The 27,090-nt window shown below is 45.1% G+C and overlaps 1 protein-coding gene across 1 annotated transcript in view; it reads right to left on the bottom strand.

The window, feature by feature from the left end:
* Positions 1-27,090, bottom strand: part of CDH13 (cadherin 13) — a 638,997-nt gene that overhangs the window by 478,786 nt on the left and 133,121 nt on the right. The window contains exon 2 of the mRNA XM_056862383.1: positions 19,918-20,029. Within this exon, the coding sequence (XP_056718361.1) occupies positions 19,918-20,029 (112 nt within the window). The remainder of the gene's footprint in view (positions 1-19,917; positions 20,030-27,090) is intronic.

The raw sequence follows: 27,090 nt of genomic DNA, 5'->3' as shown, positions 1-27,090 counted from the left end.
CACGCGATCTCTGCCCCAAAAACCTCCCACCAGAGGAGAGGGAGGACCTGGCAACCCTATCTGCAGATGACCCCTTCATGTGTTGAATGACTTGATGGGCCTTGGTCTGATCCAGCAGGGCCTTTCTTATGTTCTTATAAATGGCCGCAGATTCAATTCTTACAAAAGAGAAGCAAAATAGTTGAGACCCTAGGGAGTCACTGCCTGTGCTCTGATGGACCAATGGTCTGATTCAGTAAATGACAATTTCATGTGTGACCATTTGGGATGCTCAGAAACTTCCATTTCTTTCTGCACAAGGCACATTTCAACACAAGGAAAACAACAGGGATAGGTTGTTGCTTTCTTGACCTGCTTGCACACTTCAGTACATTACAGGATATGATCTCAGTGTAGTGCATATAAAACTGCAGATTGATTTTCCTTGAGTGCTTTATACTGCACACTTCCTGCAAGCTTGCACACTTCCTGCAAGCATCAGGCAGGCCACCATAAAAAGAACAGAACTAGATGGAGCTTTGGACTTATCCAGCAGGGTCTTCTTGTGGTCTAATTCTCAGGGTGGGACTTCAGTAGGGTTGCCCACCTTCAGATGGTGGCTGGAGATCTCTCACTATTACAACAGATATCAGTTCACCTGGAGAAAATGGCCACTTCGAAAGGGGGACTCTATGGCATTTTACCCCACTGAAGTCCCTCCCCAAACCCACCCTCCTCAGGCTCCACCCCCAAATCCAGGACTTTCCCAACTCGGAGATGGCAACCCCAGAGTTCAATGTGGTGGTGGTGGAAAATCAAACATGCCTATTTCCTTATTTCCTGTCCTTTATGCTCATAGAGCAACAGGTCATGAGCAAAAAAAATTCATTAAGCTCGATAATACAGAGATAATCAAACATAAAGAAATGCAAAATCCAGAATATACAGATAAAAGGTGTTGGTGGAAAGTGTCGTCAAGTCGCAGCTGATTTATGGTGACCCAGTAGGGTTTTCAAGGTAAGAGGCATCCAGAGGCAGTTTGCCATTACCTGCTCTGCATAACAACTTTGGATTTCCTTGGATGGTCTCATCCAAATACTACCCAGAACCAATCCTGCTTAGCTTCCGAGATCTGATGAGATCAGGCTAGCGTGGGCAATCCAGGTCAGGTCCGGACTTTATTGTAGGACTGTGATAATACATGGCCAAAATACATTTAGGAAGCTATGCAGATCAGTCTGAAGCAAACATGTCTCCATTTATGATTCTTGTGCCCAGCTAGCAACTGCTATGCTAGTCAACACAGCAGCAGTGCCTCAGACCGCTTGCATCTTAGGTCAGTTAAGCCAATCCCAAAGGTTGTGACATCGCACTGGCAAAGTCATGTTGCTTCCCACTCTAACCTGTAATTTGCTGTCACAAAGGGTCCTCCAATCAAGACCATCGGCATACTAAATCTCTGAAGGGCTTGCTAATAATTTTACGGTTGCTTGGGTGCTTCACCTGTTGCTACCATAACAGAAAATATACATAGTTTATGCAAATGCCTGTTGTTACACACACACACACACACACACATTTCTGCATAACAGAGCTCTGCAACTTGTTTATTTGTCATGCTACAATTTAGTCTCCGGGGATTTACAGAGTACATAAGCTATTTATACCTCTCTCTCTCTCTCCTTTTTTACCTACTAATGCCAGTGGGAGTTGATTTAAAAACGATAATTCATCGAGACAGAGTGTTGTTCTCTTATGTTTTCTTCAAAATTCAATATTCTCCCTCCAACACTTTTTCCTTATTTCTTAATTGCTTCCTTTCCCCACCGTAGCTTGTTGTTTCAGTGCACTGAAGCCATTCAATATTCATGCAGCCAAAGAGTGAACACATGAAGCTGCCTTATACTGAATCAGACCCTTGGTCCATCAAAGTCAGTATTGTATACTCAGACCGGCAGTGTCTCTCCAGGGTCTCAGGCAGAGGTCTTTCACATCACCTAGTCCCCTTAACTGGAGATGCCGGGGATTGAACCGGGGACCTTCTGCATGCCCAAGCAGATGCTCTACCACTGAGCCACGGCCCCTCCGTGGGAGGTAGTGGAAAGTGCCGTCAAGTCACAGCTGATGTATGGTGACCCTGTAGGTTTTTCAAGGCAAGAGATGAGCAGAGGTGGCTGCCGTTGCCTGCCTCTGTGCAGCAACCCTGGACTTCCTTGGTGGTCTCCCATCCAAGGACTAAACAGGCCTGATTCTGCTTAGCTTCCAAGATCTGAGACTGGGCTAGCCTGGGCCATCCAGGTCATAGCAGATGAACAGAGGTGATTTGCCATTGCCTGCCTCTGAGTGGCAATGGTGGACTTCCCTGCGGGTCTCCCAACCAGGGACTAACCAGAGCTGATCCTGCTTAGCTTCCAAGATCTGATGAGATCGGGATAGCCTGGGTCATCCAGGTCAGAGCAAAGAGAGGGCACAGTTATTTAATTATGAAGGAACGTGACCTAAATGCTGTCATTTGAGCTCAAACACCAGGGGGCTCATTCAGAAGTCATGAATCATCCACCCATGAAGACATACATATGTAATTAGACTCAAAGGCAAGGGACACACATCAACTGAGCTGGTGTTTACTAATGAGTCCAGGGTCTTAACCCAAGGACTTTCCATACCGCTTTCAAAATGGATGGACTATGGATGGAAGACCTGGTGGGTATATTTTTTTTCTGCTAGAAAAACAAGGAGTTATGCACCACGTAAGCCAGAGAAATGCATTGATTACCTCGGTCTGCAGCTGGTTCTTGTCATCAGGTGGTACATTGGATTCCTGGTATCCTGATTTCTTGGACTGACCCTGATTCACGTTTTAAACTGCCCTTGTCTGTATTGGCATCTTGGACTCTAAATGAATCATATATGACCTTGGACTGCTTCCCAGAATACACTTTGAGTCTCTGGCCCTCCCTCTCTGCTTGCAGCATGACACTGGATGTGCCTAAAGTAACTTTTCAGATCTTGGTCATGCTGTCCAGTGCAATGACTCCATGCTTTGAGACCTTGATCGCTTCACTTGTCTAAAGATAAGCTACTTAAAAAAAATTCCCCAAAGATTACTTGCAGGAATGGATGAATTGATTGTACCTCTGATGAAGAGTGAGGGTTCGAGTTGTTTTCTGTTGTCCCAGATCGGACCAGAACCAACGGGTTGAAATTAAATCAAAAGAGTTCCCGTCTAGACATTAGGAAGAATTTTCTAACAGAGCGGTTCCTCAGTGGAACAGGCTTCCTCTGGAGGTGGTAAGCACTGCTTCCCTGGAGGGTTTTCAGCAGAGGCTAGATGGCCATCTGTCAGCAATGCTGATTCTATGACCTTAGGCAGTTCATGAGAGGGAGAGCATCTTGGTCATCTTCTGGGCATGGAGTAGGGGTCACTGTGTGTGTGTGTGGAAGGTAGTTTTGAATTTCCTGCATTGTGCAGGGGGTTGGACTAGATGACCCTGGTGGTACCTTCCAACTCTATGATTCTATGAAATGGGAAAAAAGTTTGGTCATAATCCAACACAGAGTTAAGGCAGCTTAAGGAAGTGTAACTCTGTATTGGGTACCTTTACCTTTAAATAGGACAATAAATATTCACCTTCTGGGACCTTGATCATCAACTTGTCATTCAGGAAATATCACACTGAAGTTATGCTTTTTATGGCAGGCATTAAAAAAATCTAAAAAGTATCTCCCCGGGAACCACCATTTGTTTACAGCTCTAATTTATTTTCACACACAAAAAATAAGTCATTACTCACATTGATTGGCCTCTAGTGATGGAGAACATTTATAGCCCAGATCCTTTGGGTGACTGGAAAGCCATTTTCTTGTGGTTTACATGAGGGTAGACTACTGCGTTATAACAATGCTTAGTATTTATCAAGAATGTTATCGAATTGCATGGCCACTCTAGATTGATCCCAAGGAAGTAAAGTTATTTAATGGTTTCTTGGGACAAAACTGAAGTCACCTTTTTCCCTGACCGAAGTACCAAATGTTGACAGTCATTAAAATTTACACCCGTTTTGCATGTGAATTGCATAAGGCCATAAAATGGAGTAAGAGAATGCCGCTTTCCCCATTTTGATCAATTAAAGGAAGCTAATAAATGTGGAAAGAAACTAAATAAAGTAAAAAAAAAAGTTTATACAGAGCACCATCTTTGAAAAGACCCTTGGAGGCCATTTGCACCAGCGTGCAGGCCCGGATGCCGGTCCCTGGCCTCCACAGCAGTGCTGGGCCCAAACACCACCGGAGCCTCCGGCCGGCATCCAACTGCTGGCAAAGGCAGCATGGAATTCATAGCTCATGTGCTTAGTAACTGCATAACACCACCTCTCTAGCCAGAAGAAGAAGATGATGAAGAGGAGGAGGAAGAGGAGGAGTTGATTTTTATATGCTGACTTCCTCTACCACTTAAGGAAGAATCAAAAACTGAATCACCTTCTCTTCCCTTCCCCTCAACAGACACCCTGTGAGGTAGGTGAGGCTGAGAGAGTTCAGAGAGAACTGTGACTAGTCCAAGGTCACCCAGCTGGCTTCGTGTGTAGGAGTGGGGAAACAAATCCAGCTCCCCAGATTAGCCTCCGCAGCTCATGTGGAGGAGTGGGGAATCAAACCCGGTTCTCCAGATCAGAGTCCACTGCTCCAAACCACCGTCCTTAACCACTACACCGCTCTGGCTCCCTAAACCATCCAAAAACCAGAAGGAACTAGTATGGCCCAGCAGTTATTATGCCAATACTTGCAAAGTGTGTGCAACAATCTGGGTTACTGACTCATAAGTATGAGGTATGCAGGCTTGTCACAGACAACCACAGGCACCCCAGATGGTAAGAATGTGACTCGCCTGCCACCAAAGGTTTGGCACCCACCCACCTTTATACAAATTAACTTCATTGTTGTCAAACAGAAACAGAAAAGCAAATTCACTTCCAGCCACCAAAACATGATATGTTCTCAATGCGGCTCTTTCGCTGCTGAACAAGTTGGCTGCCTCTGCCTAAACCGACTGCACGTCGCGTGCAAGAGCCAAAAACTCGAAAAGGATAACCCGACACGCCATTCAATCCGTGCCAGGAAATGACTCAATAAGATATACTGTCCCTTGGTATATTCCCTTCCTCAAATACGAGCAAGGAAAACATCATAATCTGAATGGAAAATGTGTACCGCACCAAAATCCAGGATAGAAATTGGGAACCTATGATCAGAATACCTGTATAGTAATTCAGTAGGGTTGCTAACCTCCAGATTGGGCCTGGAGATCTCCCAGAATTACAACTGTTCTCCAGAGTACAGATATTAGTTCCCCTGGAGAAAAGGGCTGCTTTGCAGGGTTAATTCTATGGCATTCAGGATTCTTGAATACTCCCAAATCCCCATACCTGCATGGGTCTTTCTTCGGGGAGTTTTCAGCTCCATTATACCCTATGGAGAATCTTTCCGGGGCTCTGGGGGGTATTTTTAAGGTAGAGGAATCAAATTTTCAGGGAGGGCATCTTGGCCATCTTCTGGTCACTGGGGATGTGGAGGGGGGAGGTAGTTGTGAATTTCCTGCATTGTGCGGGCGGGGGGGGGGGTTGGACTTGATGGCCCTGGTGGTCCCTTCCAACTCTATGATTCTATGACTCTCCCCCATTGATCCATGCTGAAAATGTGGTGCCTCTGCCTTTAAAAATTGCCCTCTCCAGGGCCCCGGAAAGATTTGCCATAGACTATAAACGATTTTCTCTACCTTTAAGGAGTCTCAAACCAGCTTACAATCACCTTCGCTTCCTCTCTTCACAACAGACACCTTGTGAAGTACATGGGGCTGAGAGAGTTTGGAGAGAACTGTGACTAGCCCAAGGGGAGGGGAAGGAGCGTGACCATCACAAGATGTTCGAGTTACTTGAACAAGCAAGGAACTTAACACCAATAGCCTCCAGCTGGCTTCATGGGGAGGAGTGGGGAAACCAACCTGGTTCACCAGATTAGAGTAGGCCACTCATGTGGAGGAGTGGGGAATCAAACCAGGTTCTCCAGATTAGAGTCCACTGCCCTTAACCACTACACCACACTAGCTCTCTCTCTCTATATGTATTTGCCAGGCTTATCTTCTGAAAAACATAATTAATATAAGGTTTTCTCCCTGTGCCGAACAACTGACACACCTACTAATTGTGAGCAGTTGGTCATTCATTTAGGCTATTAGAAGAACAGCTGGCCAGCGTCAACCAACCAAAGCTCTGACATATTTCAAGAAAGTGTGATTTGTAAACTAGGCTGGTCCCTGGCTCGTCTCCAGGAACAGATCTAATCTCAAATCGAGCTATTTGCTACAGTTCAGTCCCCTAAATTCATATCCGAAAGGTTAATGGACCATGTTGTCCCCATCAAATCACCTTTATTTATGCTCAGGCTTCATTGGAGAAGTGGTGTTTTGTTTAACCAAAAACAGCAACAGATGATGCTCACACATTTGCTGTATGTTTTATTTCCCCAACCTCTGAACAATTATAAGGCCTGATGAGGAAATGGGAGGGGAAAAAATCATATCCTTTATTTTAGAATCTAGCATTAATTCACTAGGAGCTGATTGACACTGCCGGCTTCTTTTTTCTGGGCGGGGAGGGCCTATCTTTTACAGCCTCAACTTCTGCAAATATGTATGGGGCAAACGGGGCTTGACAAAGTCCATGTCAAAACATTCACAAAAGCAAGCTCCACAGAACAAGATCTCTTCCCTGCCCCCCCCCATTAAGAATCTTTGATCTGCAGTTCTCTAATATACTCTCAGGCCGAGGCGGGGTTATGGGCAGCCGAACAAGTATCCCAGACAGGTATCTCATAGAATCATAGAGTTGGAAGGGGCCATACAGACCACTTAGTCCAACCCCCTGCTTAATGCAGGATCAGCCTAGAGCAGTGGTTCCCAAAGTGGGCTGTACCACCCCCTGGGGGGGATAACCTAGGGGGTCACTAAGAGGCAAGAGGGCAGCAGGGGGGCGCTAGAGCTGGGCCCCCTAAACTGTGTTGTTCACTAATTTACAATAGATCAAGCTATGGCACCATGCTGGCAAATTTGGTGGAAACTATCAGAATTTTTTCCCCAAACATTGAAGAGCTGGTACCACTGGATCAAGTTCATCAGTTTTGCTGAATAAATTTCAACTAAAAAGTTTTAATTTGATTTTGAATAGATGTGCAGTTAATTGTTACCGCTTTGAAATTTTATTGCTATCTTCTTTAGTGCGTCAAGCAAACCACTATTTTGAATAATGCTTTTTATAGGATAGGGCAGGGGGTGCTGGGGTTGAGTCTGTGGAACCAAGCGGGCGGTGGCCTGAAAAGTTTGGGAACCACTGGCCTAGAGCATCCCAGACTAGTGTTCGTCCAGCTGCTGCTTGAAGACTGCCAGCGAGGGGAAGCTCATCACATCCCTAGGCAGCTGATTCTACTGCTGAACTACTCTTACTGTAAACAATTTTTTCCCTAATATCCGGCCGGTACCTATCTGCATTGTGAGGTTCTTTGGATTGTTGCACCACGAGAGTTAGAAATATTCAAAGGCAAACCTTGGTGTTCACACTCCACCCTACCTTCAACTCTGCGTTGCAGCCACCAATTAATTCCCTCCCACACTGCTCAGAAGAATAGCCCTCCTCTGCTCTGAACATTCCCTTAAAAGTTAAAATTAAATGTACATGCATAAAGATCAAAAGGATATTCTCCAATCCATTTCCCTCTTAGGTCTCATTAAAACGCTGACACATACCGTCAGAGCAGAAACTGTTTCGCCACCTGTCATTTCTCAATCGTGCTCTTCGCGAGCTTTGATCAGGTGTAAAACCGGCGCCGCAAATTGCACGATGTTGCAATGAGCTCAGACAGTAATGTTTATATCGATGATGCAAACACACATTCCCTTGTGTGCAGTGGGTTTTTGACAGGGAAATTGCTCGCATCCTTTAAACGGGGGAAGAGTTCCAAAGGAGATACCGCCACATATGGAAGCAACTGCATCCTGGCTGGAAGAGGTGGTGGTATAACTAGAATGAAATCACCCATTTTAAATGGCCTAACGTGCGCTGTCTGGGCAGATCTCACTCTTTCAGTCTCCACAACACATCTGTAAAATGGGAATTAGGAGAACCAACTGGTTCATAAGGCTGTTGTGAGGGCAAACTCAATCAAAACCTCCACGTTTTTAGCAACTTGTATGAGTGTTAAGTGCCATCAAGTCACTTCCAACAGAAGAAGAAGAAGGAGGAGGAGGAGGAGTTGGTTTTTATATGCTGACTTTCTCTACCACTTAAGGAAGAATCACACTGGCTTACAACCACCTTCCCTTCCCCTCCCCACAACAGACACCCTGTGAGGTAGGTGGGGCTGAGAGAGCTCTAAGAGAACTGTGACCAGCCCAAGGTCACCCAGCTGGCTTCACTTATAGGAGTGCAGAAGCCAACCGGTTTCACCAGATTAGTGTCCTCTGCTCATGTGGAGGAGTGGGGACTCAAACCCGATTCTCCAATTGCCAAGGCAGCCATTTTCTCCAGGCGAACTGATCTCTATCGGCCAGAGATCAGTTGTAATAGCAGGAAATCTCCAGCTAGTACCTGGAGGTTGGCAACCCTACTTGCACCACCTTTGCCTCCCATAAGGAGTTGTTCTTGGCACGGCTGCTCTTTGCCCCCCACCCCATCATGTTCCGCCAAAAGTGCAGCTCCCGGAAAGAGTGCAGCAAGGGATGCCTTTAAGCTCTCCTGATTAATCAGTTAATAAATCCCCCACAGTGGAAGTAGAGGAAATTAAGAGGAACAGGGCAGACAGTGAGCGTTGGGGAGGAAATTCTTCATTAACAGAGAGCCACCAGTAAAGGAAGGAAGCCACCTTTGGACAGACAACACCCCCCCTCCCAATCTTGAAGCACTACAAGCCCTGAAAAGGCAACCCATCATGGAGGAGAAGAAGAGGTCAGCCATTAATTAACATCCAAATTAAAGCTTTTCAAGGGAGGGTCATAACTGCCTTTGTTTTGACATTTAAATCACTGGCATGGCACTTCCTAGCTTAGCATGCAAGGCATGCCGTCCTGATACTTTTTGTTAATTGCCTTCATTTTTCACATGCACCGTTTGATTTATTGCCCAAGAAAAAAAGTGCCTCCCCCTCCCTGAAACTCACGTATGTTAAAAGTGAAACGTGATTAATGTAACATGATTATGTTTCCGCGTGTAAAATGGCTGCTCAGGAGCATTTGTTCATCGCAACATGACGGAAGACGTTTGACAGCCTGTCACGATCTGGGGACTTGTTCAAGCAGCATGATGCAGTTTCCCAGCAGCACTGCAAAACCGAACTTAAAGCTAGAAAAAGAACTGTAGATCTAATTAATCTGAGTAGAGATTTCCCTTCTCGCAATCGAGCCAGAAGAAGAGATTCTCTTAGCAGCGTGAAAGGATTATGCAAATCCAAAACTTCTAGGGATCTTTTTCCAACAATCAAAATAGACAATGCTAGACAAAATGAAGACAACAAGCACAGTCGGACAATCGGAATGGTTGGCCACAATTTGGAGCAACATAAAGATGTCAAGGAAGGCTAGCTACACAATCTTTGCTGGAAACCTTTTTGTGTGTGTGTGGAAAGTGTTGTAAAATCACAGCCAATTTACGACAACCCCATAGGGTTTTCAAGGCCAGAGACATTCACAGGTGGTTTGCCATTGTCTGCCTCTGCGTTGCAACCTTGGACTTCCTTGTTATGGTCTCCCATACAGGTAATAACCAGAGCTGACCCTGCTTAGCTTCCAAGATCTGATGATATCTGAGCCATCCAGGTCAAAGCAAGAGACATCCAGAGGTGCTTTGTCATTGCCTGCCTCTGCATAGCAACTTCTGACTTCCTTGGTGGTCTCCGATTCAAGTTCTAACCCAGGTTCACCCTGCTTAGCTTCTGAAATTTGATGAGATCAGGCTAGCCTAGGTTCAGCTATCCTTTGGACAACACACTTACATATGGATCCTAAGGGTAAGAACGGTTTGCCAGTGGAGTTGATTTGTGTGCGTGTGTGTGTGGGGGGGGGGGAGTGGAATTAGTGGTAGTCTTTTGTTGGGATCGTTCTAGTTTTGGATTTCCATCACTAAGAAAAGGTAGCATAGGAATGGCTTATAAATGGCCTCCTCCAAGTCTAAGATGATATGTAATATTTCTGTAATGATATTAGAAATGTGTAAATATGTGTAGGTGGGATATTGTGGAGCCACACACAAACACTTTTTTTGGATAGGTCGCGATTGATAGCCGTGTTAGTCTGCCTGTAGCAATACAAAAGAGCAAGAGTCCAGTAGCACCCTAAAGACGAACAAAATTTCTGGCAGGGTATGAGCTTTTGTGAGCCACAGCTCACTTCTTCAGATATCATTTCCAATATTTCCTGTAGAAAAGAGCAAAGGTCCAGTAGCTCTTTAAAGACTAATAAAATTTCTGGCAGGGTATGAGCTTACCTGAAGAAGTGAGCTGAGGTTCATGAAAGCTCACCCCCTGCCAGAAATTTTGTTAGTCTTTAGGGTGCTACTAGACTCTTGCTCTTTTCTACTTTTTTGGATGACATAATCAATTATAAATTTTAAATGAAAAAGCAAATTTGAGACCTGTAATATTTTCACCCTGAGGAACTCAGGATGGCAAACATGGCTCACCTCTTCTCCTGTTGTATCCTTCCAACAACCCTCAGAGGTGGAAGGGGGGATAAAGATGTGACAGACAGATGTGCAAGGTACAATAGGCCAGTGACGGGCCCAAGGTCACCTAGCAAGCTTCATGGCCGAGGGATTATATGAACCCGAGTCTTCCCAATCCTAGCCCAACACTCTGTTCAGTGTACCACATTGCCCTTTCATAATGGATCTTGTCAACTTAGCCACAGATAGGGTTGACAACCTCCAGAGTTGCTGCTTTGGCAATTGGACTCTATGGCACTGAAGTCCCTCCACCCCAAAAACCTATCGCCGGTGGGGAAGAGGGACTTGGCAACCCTAAATGCAGTCCTTTTCTCCAGGGAAACTGACCTCCTCAGTCTGGAAATCAGTTGTGGTTCCAGTAGAGAGCCAGCGTGGTGTAGTGGTTAAGAGAGGTGGTTTAAAGTGGTGGAGTCTGATCTGGAGAACCAGGTTTGATTCCCCACTCCTCCACATGAGAAGCAGAGGCTAATCTGGTGAACTGGATTTGTTTCCCCACTCCTACACATGAAGCCAGCTGGGTGACCTTGGGCAAGTCACTCTCTCTCGGCCCCACCTACCTCACAGGGGGTCTGTTGTGGGGAGTGGAAGAGAAGGTGATTGTAAACCGGTTTGAGTCTCCCTTAAGTGGTAGAGAAATTTGACATATAAAAACCAACTCTTCTTCATCATCATCATCATCATCTCCAGGCCCCACCTGGAGATTGGCAACCCTATGCCTACTGATCACAATCTTAACTACTTGCTGTTCCACCAGGTGCAACACACAGAAAAAGTCTAAGATAAAGTTTGAAGTTTTGTGAGCTGCGAAGACCTAAGATGAAGTCCTGCTGATTACTTTATATATGCTGATTACTACAGAGATGGATTGGGGGAGGGGATTGCTGATCTCTTTGTGGTGCAGTCCTAAGCAGAGTTACCCTCCCTCGAAGCCTATCAGTAACAACTGGTTTAGAAATGGGTAACTCTGTTTAGGGTTGCACTGTAGGAGACTAATCCAAGACACCAGCTATGGGACTTAGGAAAGAAGCAATGAGAAATGAGGAGCACATGTGGCAGAATTTCTGCCGCTGCGACATGAATGTGTCCCGCTGTGCCCTATTTTTCTTTGTCTTGTGAAAATCTCTTGAGATCACAGGTATAATTTCAGAACCAAAAACATTCAGAAGCAAAGGGAGAAAAGGACAGAATCAAAACCAAGACAATGACATGTCATGTCCTCTCCTACTGTTAAGTCACAAACCAGTTTGTCCCAGAGCGCCAGTTGTGAAAGACAAGAGTTTTTGAGTTCCACCCCTGCTATTGGTTACCAAAAAAAGTCCAAATTGCAATGTATAGTACTGATTCTCAGTGGTTAGACATGAGAAATGAAGATTCAAATTCCTCAACCCCAGCTACAACCTTCCGTTCTCAAGAAATTTGTGTGTTTGTTAAGTGCCATCAAGTTGCTTCCTACTCATAGTGACCCTATGGATCAATGTCCTCCAAAATGTCCTATCTTTGACAGCCTTGCTCAGACCTTGCAAATTGAAAGCTGTGGCTTCCTTTATTGAGTAAATCCATCTCTTGTTGGGTCTTCCTCTTTTCCTGCTGCCTTCAACTTTTTCTAGCATGATTTACTTTTCTAGTGACTCTTGTCTTCTCATAATGTGACCAAAATATGATAGCCTCAGTTTAGTTATTTTAGCTTCTAGGGCCAGTTCAGGCTTGATTTGATCTAAAACCCACAAGAAGTTTAGGAGCAGTAGAAAAAAATGGCCTCTGTAGTGACACTCTAGGAATTTCCCCAAGTCTCTGTGGTCTTTTCCACAGATGTTAGAGGCACTTGTTAGACTAACATCACCCAGAAGTGACATCACATCCACCCCAAACCTCACCCTCCCCAGTAGGGTTGCCAGGTTCCTCTTTGCCACGTGGGAGGTTTTTGGGGCGGAGCCTGAGGAGGGTGGGGTTTGGGGAGGGGAAGGACTTCAATGCCATAGAGTCCAATTGCCAAAGTTGCCATTTTCTCCAGGTGATCTGATCTCTATCGGCTGGAGATCATTTGTAATATTATCTGGAGGTTGGCAACCTTACTCCCCAGGCAGCACCCCCCCTCAAATCTTCCATAGTGTTGAGGACCTTACCTAGGGACTGTAGCCAGTCACTGTTTTCGGTAGTATTGTCTTAGCCATAGGCCACAGCAAGTTCATAAACAGAATATCATTAAAAATATGTGTAAAAGTTAAGAAAGTATGTCTGTAGCGAACCCACAGCTCAGTGACTGAGCACACACAAAACAGCTCAACTTCATTCGCCAACATGTGCTATGGATCATAGACTACAAGTGGCTTAATGAGGCTTCCCTGTTCACAGGGACTTTAAAATATTTCTTGGACCTCATCTGAGGATAGTTCCCAGGATTTTCTGAAAGATACCATGTAGGGATGCCAACCTTTCGGTACTAGCTGGAGATCTCGTGCTATTACAAATGATCTCAGGCCGATAGAGATCAGCTCACCTGGATGAAATGGCCGCTTTGGCAATTGGACTCTATGGCATTAAATTCCCTCCCCTCCCCAAACCCTCCCCTCCTCAGGCTCCGCTCCAAAAAACTCCCATCAGAGGTGAAGAGGGACCTGGCAACCCTAATACCATTACAGCATTTTAAAAAAGCAAAATGTAGACATTTAGTGTAAAAGAAAAAAATCCACATAGGACCCATACCCAATTCTTACATGGACTAAGTATGCCATAATTGTCACTTGGCTGGACCATGCCTCTCCAGCCCAGATTGGGGGGGGGCTGCCTCGGCTGGCTTGCGGGCAGGATAAGAACTCTCAAGGGGCTGGATGTGGCCCTCGGGCCTTATGTCTGACACCCCTGCTCTAAATGATAGGGTTGCCAGGTCTCTCTTTGCCACCGGCGGGAGGTTTTTGGGGTGGAGCCTGAGGAGGGAGGGGTTTGTGGAGGGGAGGGATTTCAATGCCATAGAGTCCAATTGCCAAAGCGGCCATTTTCTCCATGTGAACTGATCTTTATTGGCTGGAGATTAGTTGTGATAGAAGGAGACCTCCAGCTATTACCTGGAGGTTGGGCAACCAAATAAAAAAGAGCACCCAAATGGTATAATGAGAATAGCTAAAACAAAATAACAGCACGTGGCTCAATATAGTAATCAAACACAACGTATATTGTATGGAAACAACATCCAAAATGCAATACAACCTAACTATCTAATGAGTGCAAACACAAAAATCGGTGCTGAACAGAAACAGGCAATATATACAAAGGTAGGTCTCCACCAAAAAAGCTACTGTGTAAGTCCAACAACATTTGTCTTAGAAAAGAAACAGCTTCTTGCAAACGGCTTGATACATATCCTGTCCGTCAGTTTCAGCCCCTTTGTATTTTAAATTTAGTGCAGGTTTACCTCAGTTGAAAGTAGTTGCAAAAGTTTACTGAAAGTGTAAAACAACTTTCTTTTATTTTTATTGCTCTGGCACACTCACAAATAAAGATATACTGCCTGTCTTTGCATCGGCTTCTTCCTTCTCTCTCCCCCTCATAAGTTTTGGGTATAATGAACACAGCAGCATTTACAGCTAACTAGTAAATGCATAAAAAGCAACTATAACCATACTTAATTACTGGAGGAAACATTGGTCACGGCATGGGCATCATGTTCTTGCTTAAATTAGAAAAAAGATTGGGAGGGGGAGAAGAAGAAGGTGGGGAGGAGTCCACACAGGCAAAATATGATGGTTTCCTTTGCTCCTCTGCCGAGAATGAGCAGTTGGTTTATTGAAGACCACAAAAGCAATCACCAATACACTTTCTTTGCATATTTGCTCTACTAATTTACATCCTTGTGGCAGTCAGTGCATGGACAGATAAAAAGCTACGTGTACTCACAAAATATACTGATGATGCCGCTGAAAAGTATTCAGCTTAAGATACCTCTGCACTGAACCATCTTTCAACTAATGCGGTCTTGGGGTGCGAGTCTTAGAAGATTATGCTAACAGCTTATCACAGGGGTCCCCAATAGGGTTTGCCAGCTTCCAGGTACCAGCTGGAGATCTCCTGCTGTTACAACTGCTATTGCAACTGATCTCCAGCTGATAGAGATCAGTTCCCCTAGAGAAAATGGCCGCTTTGGCAATTGGACTCTATGGCATTCAAGTCCCTCCCCTCCCCAAATCCTGCCCTCCTCAGGCTCCACCCCCAAAACCTCCCGACGGTGGCAAAGAGGGGCCTGGCGACCCTACTAAAGGCAAATGAAGCTCCTTGCTAGAGAAGGGGGGGAGAAGAAGAAGAAGAAGGAGAAGAAGAAGGAGAAGAAGAAGAAGAAGAAGAAGAAGAAGAAGAAGAAGAAGAAGAAGAAGAAGAGTAGTACTGGTTATTTGGGTGATCCTAATCAGTTGGGGTGGTGGGGGAGGTGGCATGGTACTTGGAAGGAAGAACACTGAGGAAGGCTCAGCAGAGGAAGGCAATGGCAAACCATCTCTACTCCTTATTTGCCTTGAAAGCCCCTTGCTGGGGAGGCCATAAATCGACTGCGACTTGATGGCACTTTATACACTCACACACACACACACACACACTCAATCAGGGCGAACTGTAAGAATCAAACAGCTTCTCAACCCTTTTACAATCATTCTCCCTTCCCCAAAAAATGTCTTCAGAGGGGTGCCTGCTATCTCGGGCATCATTCTGCCAACACTTCCTTTCATTTCACGATACTGAGAAACAATGTATACAAATTTTAATTCTTTTTTTCCTCTGCATGGTGACATGTCGGGCTGACATGGTGTCACAGAAATACCAAAAGAGAGTGCACCCTTCAAACAACCTAAATTGGGGCCCACACCATCCCAATCTGATTAAATTATCCAGAACTGTGCGCTGACCATCCATCACGGTTGTACATTATGTCACGAGGCAATTTGGTCTCCCCGTTGATTAGAACGGCCTCGTTTTCTTAGATTGCCTAGAGACAATGAACATCGGACTTCTCTCTCTCTCTCTCTGCACTAATATTAATAATTGTATCTTAATTATTGTGTCAGTTTCACACCAGCACAATTTGCCGGGTCATCACAGACCGCGCAATTAAATGTGGCTGAAGCAGCTTGTCCTTTCTGTGCTGCTGAACACAGAGAGAAGAAAATCAGCAAGACATCTGGCCCAACCGCGCAAAGGTGGGGCAGCACTTTGAAGTGGCCGGCAACAATGGTGGGGGAGGGTCCTTCCTCCAAAATTATTTTTTTTAAAAAAAAACATAAGCATCGCTTACCTCTGAGATTTTAAAATACTCCTTCAACAATATGGCCAAACTGGCCATTCTGATTAAGATCTAAACATCTTGTTTTCTCTGGCCCTTTATGCTTGGTAATTAGCAGTGTGTTCCAGGCTGAAGTGCCCAGCACATTTTTTTTGGGTTGTTCACAATGAATCGTCATTCAGGTAGTGACTGCGAAGCCAGCGCATACCTGCTTCACATTTCTTAAGAGCCCCTTTAATGCGACCTGATGTGTTTGCTCCGCCCCCTCGAAGAATCCCCTCAAGGAAGCGTGCAAAATCACAGTCGTGTGTTAGCTATGCAAATGGCAATTGCTAATGGCTATGGAAATGAAGGAATGAAGGAGCAGGCAAGTGGGGGGGAGGAGAAATTTCTCCTTTGGCATTGGGACTGTGAATAGGCACTTTAAAGGTCGCATTTAAAAAAAGAGCTTTGAGCAAGCATCAAAACTGACCCTGCATAAATGGCCTCTCTGTTTTCTCTATATGCTGTTCTCTCTCTTTTTCTCTGTCTCTCTGTTTCTCCCCTTGCCTTTCAGTCATCTCGAGGCAAGTGAGAAGCAGAGGTGGTTTGCCATAGCCTTCCTCTGCATAGTCTTCCTTGGTGGTCTCCCTTCCAAGAACAGACCCTGCTTAGCTTCCAACTTATGGCAACCCCAGCAAGGAGCTTTTAAGGCAAGAGAGAAACAGAGGTGGTTTGCCATCACTTTCCTCTGCAGAGCCTTCCTTGGTGATCTCCCTTCCTAGGATCAAGCCTTCTTAGCTTCCAAGATTTGATGAGATCGGGCTATACCATGCTGACTTCCCTCCATTCAGTTGCCTAGGGACATCCAAAGCAACTTGGAATTTGTTTAAAAAAACAACAACACAGACATAAATAAAAGGAACACAATTAAACGAGAATTAAGAAAAGAGAATTAAGCAAGTGTAGTCCTCAATGTAATGGTGGACGTAGGTTTGAGCTATGCTCCTTTGGACGGAAGGCAGGAGCTCACAGGAGGGACTGTGACTTCAAGAAAAGTCTCTGCACTCAGGCAATTACTGTATTAGGGGAAAGAGTTTTAACCCAGCCTTCTTGACAAGCTAGTTTTCTGTAAGCAAGGATTTTTTGTTGTGCCTTCCTTCACGCAAGTGGAACTAGGGGTGCCATGTTCCCACTTCCAGTGGGGGATTCCCTGCTTTCAGTGCCCTAACCCTTGGCACCACTCGATAGGTGGGAGGAGGGAGATGAAAACAATTACCATTGGCTTGACGGCATTACATTACTTCAGAGGGAAACCGAGAAATGACGTCCGGTCGCTCCAGGAATCAGTGGAAACTCTATGGCAAAACCACAGAGTTTCCACTGATTTCTAGAAGCGCTGTGACATCACTTCTCAGTTTTTCCTGGAAGTGGCCCAATGCCATAGCACTCCCAGCACCACCCCATGTCCCCACCCCACCCTTAGTCCGCTGCCAGGTGTCAGCCGCTGGCTGGCAATCGGATGCAGAATGATACCGTCCAGATCGAGGTTTATCATATCAATGAATGCCCAGCCACTGCAAGCAGCATAAGCTTCTTACCATCTCAGCGATTCGGCAGGAGAACAGAGAAATGTGTCAATTTCCTAAAAATTCCAATGGAGTTATCGGTTCTGGTCACATTTGCAGTCCTGGAAGCTGAACGGGACTAAGCATCACCATCTGGCTTTACCTTCAGTCAGCATTCTTTTAGGACTGGCCTGATCAAGAATTATGTCTGGGATGCTAGGGCTTTTCAAGCAGCAGGGAACGAAGGATTTCCAACATCTAAGTTATCTTCTTTGCACACCAGAGTATGTACTTTGGAACATCATGCATATTATGGCAGCTGTTTTTCACCAACACAGTAAAACCCAACCTTTCAACACACATGATCTAAAATGACCAGATAGTCACAAGTGCAGTAGAACACCGAAACAAAAAGAGGGATTTGAGACAGAGTAGGGTTGCCATCCTCCAGGTGGGGCCTGCAGATCTCCTGGAATTACAACTGGTCTCCAAACTACAGAGATCAGTTCCCCTAGATAAAAGTGTGGCTTCTGAGGAGCCCAGTGGCACAGAGTGGTAAGCTGCAGTACTGCAGACCAAGTTCTGCTCACGACCTGAGTTTGATCCCGACAGAAGTTGGTTTCAGGTAGCCGGCTCAAGGTTGACTCAGCTTTCCATCCTTCTGAGGTCGGTAAAATGAGAACCCAGCTTGCTGGGGGTAAAGGGAAGACGACTGGGGAAGGCAATAGCAAACCACCCCCCAAACAAAGTCTGCCTAGTAAACGTTGGGATGTGACATCACCCCATGGGTCAGGAATGACCCGGTGCTTGCACAGGGGACCTTTACCTTTTTTCCCCTCAGAGAGCAGACTGTGTGGCATTATAACCCACTAGGGTCCCTCCCCTCCCCAAACACCTCCCTCCCCAAGTTACACCCCCAAATCTCCAGGAATTTCCTGACCCAGAGCTGGCAAACCTACAGCAGAGGGAGCAACATAACTTGCCAAAGAGAGCTCAATCTCATACCAAGGAAGACAAGAGATCGCTGAACAAAACAGAGAAGATTTAGACTTCTGTTCATGTTTGGGAAGCCAGTTTTGGGAAGCCAAGTGCCCCCGTGATAAACAGAAACCACTCCACTGATCAACAACAGCATTGGGAGGACACGAACCCCGGCATTACTGCATTATGTTTAGGATGCACTAATTGGGAAACCGAGAAGGCTGGAGCAGCTCTCCTCAGAGCCTTTTGACCCGACAAAGACACGTGAAAAACAGATAGCGAAAAGGTCCAGGCGAGGGCCCTGCATCCCCTAGCAACCGCACATGGCCACGCAACCAGGCTGGCTTCACAGACTTCAAAGCAGCGGGCAATTAGATTAAGAGCTGTACACGTCCGTCACAACCCAAGCAAGTCAAAATCCAGGCCTGAAACCCACATGGCAAAGTTTCCCGAAGTCGAGGCACGGCAGCATCCAGAATCCTCTGAGAAATAATGCAGCTAATATCACATCTAGACACCTCCATTCTGAAACGATTTGCTTCTGGAAGAGCCAGACTCCAGGCATGCCATGTAAGAAACACCAAACCCCGAAGCCATAATGCGGACACCTAAACCCTTTGTCCATGACTATCAAATCCACACACAAAAAAGCAACATGGTAGCAGTATGTTCTTTCCAATTCTGTCCCCTTGGTGCAGAGTATAGAACAGCTCAAGGGCAAACCGCCATGAAGAGTTTACGGTCCATTTGGCCTTCACTCATTTGTGGCCAAGTCCCCAAAAGCATCTTCAACCGGAGCCAACATTTTTTATTTGACAGCTGTCCACTGGAAATGGAAGTTGGCTATCCGATGCCTCCGTGCTCTCCACAGAAGGGAACATTCGGCCACTCGAGATTCGCGATGCTGATCAAAAGTCTTCTGAAATGACTGAAAACTCTTGGATCGGATTCCTGAGCCCAGGACGAACCAGAGCATTCGCTGGAGAATATTTCAAGGGACAACTCAAAAGTTCTTCTCTGTGGCCACTCGCTAACAGACCAAAACACTCAACGGCTAAACCAGGAGGGGGAAAGGGTGTAGGATTATTCCCAATTTCTTTGTAAACATTCAAGCTCACCACTGATCAAAGTAAAGGAGATTTTTTAATAAATATAAAAATGTCATAACACAGAAAAGGTCAGAGTCTGTATATATATAGTATTAGGAAGAGTTTTTTTTAAAAAAAATAATAATACCATGGAACAAAGTAGAAACCAAACAAGGGAACATGTCATAAGGATGGTGAATCCTCTGATATGTTCAAAATGTGATAGGAACACCCAGAATATGGTTAATACAACTTTTGTTCATGCAACAAATGACATATGAAAATAACATTCTTACCATTCAGAATTGGCTGGTCCGCTGTGAATTCAGACGGGTGCTGGATATGAAAAACCTTTTGCTGGAATCCAGGGATGCATTCTAAGTCTTCCGCAAATGCAAGAAGCAGCACCTGGCAAAACAAATGGAAAGGACTTTTCAAATCTGCTCGTTCACCGCTCGCGCTGGCTTTTGCAAATGATAGCAGGTTTGGAATTCAGCCTTCAGGAGATTAAAAGTCATCCCCTCACATCACACTATCCTTTAAAAAAAATAGTTATTGTCTTGGGGTGTGAAATTACATTTCATACAATCTGAAAGAAATAAATGTCTCCCATAAAACCAAATCTAATGCAAGTAACAAAGTACATCAAACAGATATTTGAGCTTTGTGTCTTTGACAAAATGTGCTCAGGAAATATTTCATTTGCTGCCAAATGTTTTTGGAGTCCACGTGCCACCAATTTCCATGGTGCATTTTGATTACTGGACAAGAAAATTTTAAGAGAGACACAATTAGACTCTTTGAGGATTTTTGCATATGAAACAGGATTTCCAGGCCCTCGCTGGGGGAGAGGGATTTCCTGCTTTGCACCCCCTCTCCCCCAGCACTGTTCAGCCTGCTGGTGGGGTCTTACCAGCCATAAATTGAGGCCTTGGCCTGCTTGCCATCGGCGCATTGACATCACTTCCAGAAGTGACATCATCACATGACACGACATGGAAGATGCTCTGGTATTTGGGCAAAAGTCCACGGTGAAAACAGAGCCAGTGTGGTGTAGTGGTTAAGAGCTGTAGTTTGGAGCGGTGGAGTCCGATCTGGTGAACTGGATTTGTTTCCCCACTCCTACACACGAAGCTAGCTGGGTGACCTTGGGCTAGTTACAGCTCTGTTAGAGCTCTCTCAGCCTCACCTACCTCACCAGGTGTCTGTTGTGGGGAGGGGAAGGGAAGGTGATTGTAAGCTGGTTTGATTCTGTCTTAAGTGGGAGTGAAAGTCGGCATATAAAAACCAACTCTCTTCTTCTTCTTCTTCTTCTTCTTCTTCTTCTTCTTCTATGTTGTCATCGTCAGCGGCGACATGATGATTTCACTTCCAGAAGTGATATCAATGTGCCGACAACAACCAGGCTGAGGCCTCAATTTATGGCTGGTCAGCCCCCCCATCCACCCCTCCCCTGCCAGTTGCCAGGAAGTACTTGGCCTCCATAATCTAGTTTTAGTTAATGTCAAAAGAGCCTAACGTTAAGTTCATAACTAGCAGTTATTTCCTCCTGTTCCTTTTTTTGGGTGGAGGGGTGCCTTGTCTACTTCCTTAACCATTCTCTCTCATCCCCAAGATGGCTTGCTCCTTTGAGACACACAACGAAAAGCAAGCTAGAAAATAAAGATTTTTTAAAATGTACTATTTGTGCAATGGCATCGAAGGACATGGATTTGGACACGAGTTTCGGACAACAGAATCCTGCCTGGAAGAGCTTTCAGTCTAAAAATAAGGATCTACGCGGAAGCAAAATTAGGACCGTTTACAAAACCAGGGAGTCATATTGGCTTATTGTGGAAACATGAAACCTAAATTGCACCCAAAGGTTGTTGCGTAGGGGATACATGTACTGGTAAAGTTTTCAACTAAAATTAACCTGTCTTCTCTTAAGAACATAAGAAAAGCCCTGCTGGATCAGACCAAGATCCATCAAGTCCAGCAGTCTGTTCACAGCAGTGGCCAACCAGATGCCTCTAGGAAGCCCACAAACAAGACTGCAGCAGCACCATCCTGCCTGTGTTCCACAGCACCTAAGATAATATGCATGCTCCTTGGATACTATAGAGATCAGGTATGCATCATGACTAGTATTCATTTGGACTAGCAGCCACAGATAACCCTCTCCTCCATAAGAACATAAGCCCTGCTGGATCGAGTCCAGCAGCCTGTTCACACGGTGGCCAACCAGGTGCCTCTAGGAAGCCCACAAACAAGACGACTGCAGCAGCATCACCCTGCCTGTGTTCCACAGCACCTAATATATTTGACATGCTCCTCTGATCCTGGGGACTATGAAAATTCAGATCCAGCCTGGCTGCCAAGAGAAATGTTTCATTCTAGCCCTGCGTCTGAACGGCGTCAAAGGCGGCGCTGGCATCCCAGGAGGCGTTCCCAGGGCGTCCCAGCTTCCCAGAAGGTGTACCCGAGGCATTCCGACGCTGTGCTGGGGGAGGAGCCTCCTTTAGGCAGCCTCCAAAGCCCTGTTGGGCCAGGAACATCCCTCTTTATTTTTGGCGAGATACGCCACCTTTTAGGTGGCATATCTCCCGTGCAATCCTATGAGGGTTACACAGATTTTTAACGCCGGGAGGAGTTTCGTCAGGGCCAAAAAACCCTTTGGAGGCAGCACAGCTGCGTTGCCTCCAAAGACCGGTGTAGCATTCCTCTAAGGAATGCACTATTTATTCAGTGTACAAAACACAGTAGAATGTGTTAATGCATACTTTACTCAACCTCTTCTGCAAACATTTTCATTCAGAATCAGTCCTAATGGAAAGTCCGTTTCCACAGCGATGCTGAACAGGGGCAAGAACTTCCTGGAAAAAAATCACACATTGGCCAATAACCTATATGATTATGTGAGACTGTGTTCATTATGAACAGATCTATCAGTTTCAGAGGGTTGGCAACCCTAACTGCCGTTGCAGTTAGCAAGAGATCTCCAGCTAGTACCTGGAGGTTGGCAACCCTGTCTCCAGGATAGCGGATTTCTGTCATCTGGAGATCAGTTGCAGTTCCAGGACATTTCCAGGCCCCACCTGGAGGTCAGCAAACCTACCAGCCAGATTTTTTTAAAAAAACCTTGCTCATCCTAAAACGAGTACAGCATAAAATATCGCCTTTTTTCTCCCTTGTGACAGAAAGTTACAGGAGACTTTTAACAGCACAGATTCTCTGAAACAAGCTCCCGCACAGAACATAAAATTAATTTCCAACTAGCCGGTTTCAATGTCATCAAAATAGATTGGGCAATTTCAGGTTTAGAAATCATTTTCCCAACTTGTTCCACTGTAACTCTTCTCAATTATTTATCACCTTCAGGGGCATTAGATCATAAAGCCATAAGCTTCAGACTGCTAATTTCATTCTGAAGTTGCAGGTTTCTCTGCACAGACGGGTGGCAATTAGATTTCGGCCCATAACTTAAGCACCAGTTCAGGTCTCCAAACTGTCTTAAGCGGGGTTCCAGTGGCGCATGGAGCCATCTGCCAGCATGCAGTTTTGGCCACAATTAACCCAACACAGGCTGAACAGAATAAGGAATTTAAAATACAAAGAAAACTTAAGGGCGACCTTATACAGAGGAAGAAGAGTGGATCAGTACCATTTATAAGTGGCACAAAAGAGAAATCACTGCTTGTAATACAAGGGGAGAAAAGGTGGGACCTTCCCAAATTCCCTCTTTTACCCGATTAATCTGCAGAGGGTACATGGTTACAATTATTTATTTTATTCAGTTATTTCAAAAATCATGAAATGAAACAAAGGCTTTGTTTGTCCAGCAGACGCTTATGAATTCGATTCTATAATGCCACCCAATGAAAATGAAGCATACCTAGGGCTGCCAACCTCCAGGTACTAGCTGGAGATCTCCTGCTATTACAACTGATCTCCAGCTGATAGAGATCAGTTCACCTGGAGAAAATGGTTGCTTTGGCAATTGGACTCTATGGTGTTGAAGTCCCTCCCCTCCCCAAACCCCGCCCTCCTCAGGCTCCACCCAAAAACCTCCTGCCGGTGGCAAAGAGGATATGCATGTAGATTCATTTCAGACAACAGCCACCCTGATTTTCTCTCACAGAAAGCACTACAAGTAAGCCAATTAAAAAAGATAAAGGTCCCCTATGGAAGCACCGGGTCATTCCTGACCCATGGGGTGACGTCATGTCCCGACGTTTACTAGGCAGACTTTGTTTACTGGGTGGTTTTCCAGTGCCTTCCCCAGTTATCTTCCCTTTACCCCCAGCAAGCTGGGTACTCATTTTACCGACCTCGGAAGGATGGAAGGTTGAGTCAACCTTGAGCTGGCTACCTGAACCCAACTTCCGTCGGGATCGAACTCAAGTTGTGAGCAGAGCTTGGACTGCAGTACTGCAGCTTCCCACTCTGCGCCATGGGGCTCCTAAGCCAATTACAAAGCAGCATTTAAAGGGGAGGGACTTAATTTGATCTTGGACGCTGCTGGGGCATAGATTCCCAACAGGAAAGTGTGGGTCCAGCGAGGAAAGTGTGGGTCCAGCAAGCAACAAACCTCAGGTAAAACTCCTGTGCATAAATGACCTATGTTAACAAGTATGGGATGTTCTGGGACCATTTTCACAAGTCAAGCCTTTTCTTTTTCTCCCCCCCCCCTTTTTATTGCAGTGGGGTGTACAGATACAGGAGGGCTGACGGAGACTGTTTGTGTTTGGAATTTAATCTTCTTCCATTTTTCTTTAAACTTACCAAGGTTTGTGAATGTCTCTTCATAACCTCTATGGTGTCACTTCCGTATCTGATAGCTAACTGAAGTCATTTTTGTAAGAAATGCTATTAAGATCTGGCAGAGAGATTTTTTCAGGGATGATAAATCTCTTTTTAAAGGGGCTTGCCTGTCCTTTTATTGCTTGGCTCTGTCCTGAGAGTCAAAGTCACATGTAGAGCACAGAAAGGTGGGGTATGAAAATGTAAATTTTGGCAACTTTATTGGCCTCTATGAATCCCAGCTTTCTTGTCAGTGAAGAGGTAAGGCTGCCGTGAGCTTCCGTTACCTGGAATTGGAACATGACAAAGTCCTCAGATCAAGGGACCACCTGGGCAACGTTTATAAGAATAAAAAGGAAACAAAACTGTATTTATTATAATTATTTATCACATGTAGGATAATTACAGACAGGAAATCTTGATGATGAACATAAGAACATAAGAAAGGCCCTGCTGGATCAGACCAAGGCCCATCAAGTCCAGCAGTCTGTTCACACAGTGGCCAACCAGGTGCCTCTAGGAAGCCACAAACAAGACGACTGCAGCAGCAACATCCTGCCTGTGTTCCACCGCACCCAATGTATTAGGCATGTATTAGGGGTGGAGTCTGGGGAGGGTGGGGTTTTAGAAAGGGGGGACTTCAGCAGGGTACAATGCCATAGAGTCCACCCTCCAAAGCATCCATTTTCTCCAGTGGAACTGATCTATGTTGCCTGGAGATCAACTATAATAGTGGGAGATCTCCAATCCCCACCTGGAGATAGGCAACGCTAGTGTTAGAGGTAGGGTTGCCAGGTCCCTCTTTGCCACCGGCAGGAGGTTTTTGGGGTGGAGCCTGGGGAGGGCAAGGTTTAGGAGGGGAGGGACTTCAAAGACATAGAGTCCAGTTGCCAAAGTGGCCATTTTCTTCAGGCGAACTGATCTCTATTGGCTGGAGATCAGCTGTAATAGCAGGAGATCTCTAGCTAGTATCTGGAGGTTGGCAATCCTAGTTAGAGGAGACATCCAAAGTTCAGAACCATGAAAGGGAGCACCCTATAAAATGGTTCCTTTTTGGTCAATTGAGTTCCTGCCAGGGTGAGCTCTGACTCAGTCATCCATTTGGAAGATTCCTCACATAAGAACATAAAAAAGCCCTGCTGGATCAGACCAGTAGTCCCTCTAGACCAGCATCTAGGGGTGTGCAGCATTCAGATTTGTGTACTGCTTATTTGCTAAAGTAAGATTCAAAGCCCTTACTCCAGAGTAATCTCACCAGCGTCAAAGAAAAACCACTCTGGCGCTTGCTAGAAACAATGCTGCTGGTTTTAGATCACGCCAATAGGCCTCTCAAATTCCACAGAATAAAAATCATACCTAATAATCTCTGAAAATAACTGTGTTGGTGCAGAAGTTAATTTGAGCCCTATCACAAAACGATTAATGGAAATTACTGGTATTACCTTGCTGGAAATATCCTCATAATGAAGTGAAGTACTGTAGGCATATATTCCCATAAAAAACTTATTTATAATGACAAAAATAGAACAAAGCATTAATGGACATCAAAAGTGTTTTAATTGTTTAATATTGTCTGGCTTAACAGCGAAAGAGGGGGGAGGAAGTGGATTTTTATTCTAGAAATCTCTCCACTTCTATTTTGGTTTAAAAACCCTTCACACATACACATGGATAAGATCTTTTTATGAAGCCCATCAAAACCACCCTCTTTGCTTTTTTATGGCACAAAAGGACATTAAGGGAGTTTTATTACTGTTCATATAATTGCAGTCCTGGAAGGAACCAGGAAGCTCATCTCTTGCACTGTCTCTGCACAAACCACAAATTTCATATCTAAATGCTTCTACAAGAGACTCATGCCAAACATGCACACAGTTGCATCAGCTTAATAACTCTTTAATTCCTGGCCCTGTTCTCTTGCATAAACAAGATCATGTCACTCGCATATCTTAGTGGACATAAATGGGATTCCCCCCATCCCACGTTCACACAATCTTCAAAAACGCACCCCTATGCCAACCCATAGGTAACTGCACCATTGAATCAAGATTTTTTTCAAAGTAACAACACCCACTAGGACTTTAAAAAAGGATGCGTAATGAAAGACCAAACATATCTACATCAGTAGTTCCCAACCTATTTGGTATGGCGACCCACAAGTCCAAATGGACTTGGTGTGGTGATCGATACTGCCCTTCAAGTTGATAGATCAAGGGCTCATTTAGTCCCAGTGGTGGAGAACAGCACTACCGGTAATATTCTGGCTCCCGCAAACTATCTTTATGCTTTAGATCTTCCCAAATATCGGACGGCCTTTACTTTGGCCCATTTTAATGCCCTCCCATCTGCACTCCTTGAAGGCAGATATACTCACATCCCTCGTGAACTTCGCTTCTGTCCTTGTCAATCTGGAATGGTGGAAACAGTTGAACATGTTCTCTTACATTGCTCATTTTATCAAGATATTCGCAGTATATTTAGCAACCCAATCCTGTCTAGCTTCCCATACAGAGCTAGAGATAGCTACACAACTCTTTTATTAGATGAACGTGCCAATGATATTACCTATCAGGTTGTGAGATTTTGTGCCAGGGCATGCGTAATAAGGCAGAAGAAGATGTCATAATGTCTGCATGATAAATAGACTATTTTATTAAAAGCTGGTGTAATTAAATTCTTGTTTTAGC

Source organism: Euleptes europaea, chromosome 17 (assembly GCF_029931775.1).
Source record: "Euleptes europaea isolate rEulEur1 chromosome 17, rEulEur1.hap1, whole genome shotgun sequence".
NCBI lineage: Eukaryota > Metazoa > Chordata > Lepidosauria > Squamata > Sphaerodactylidae > Euleptes > Euleptes europaea.
The sequence above is the reverse complement of the archived record's forward strand: the minus strand, read 5'-3'. Positions and strand labels throughout refer to the sequence as shown.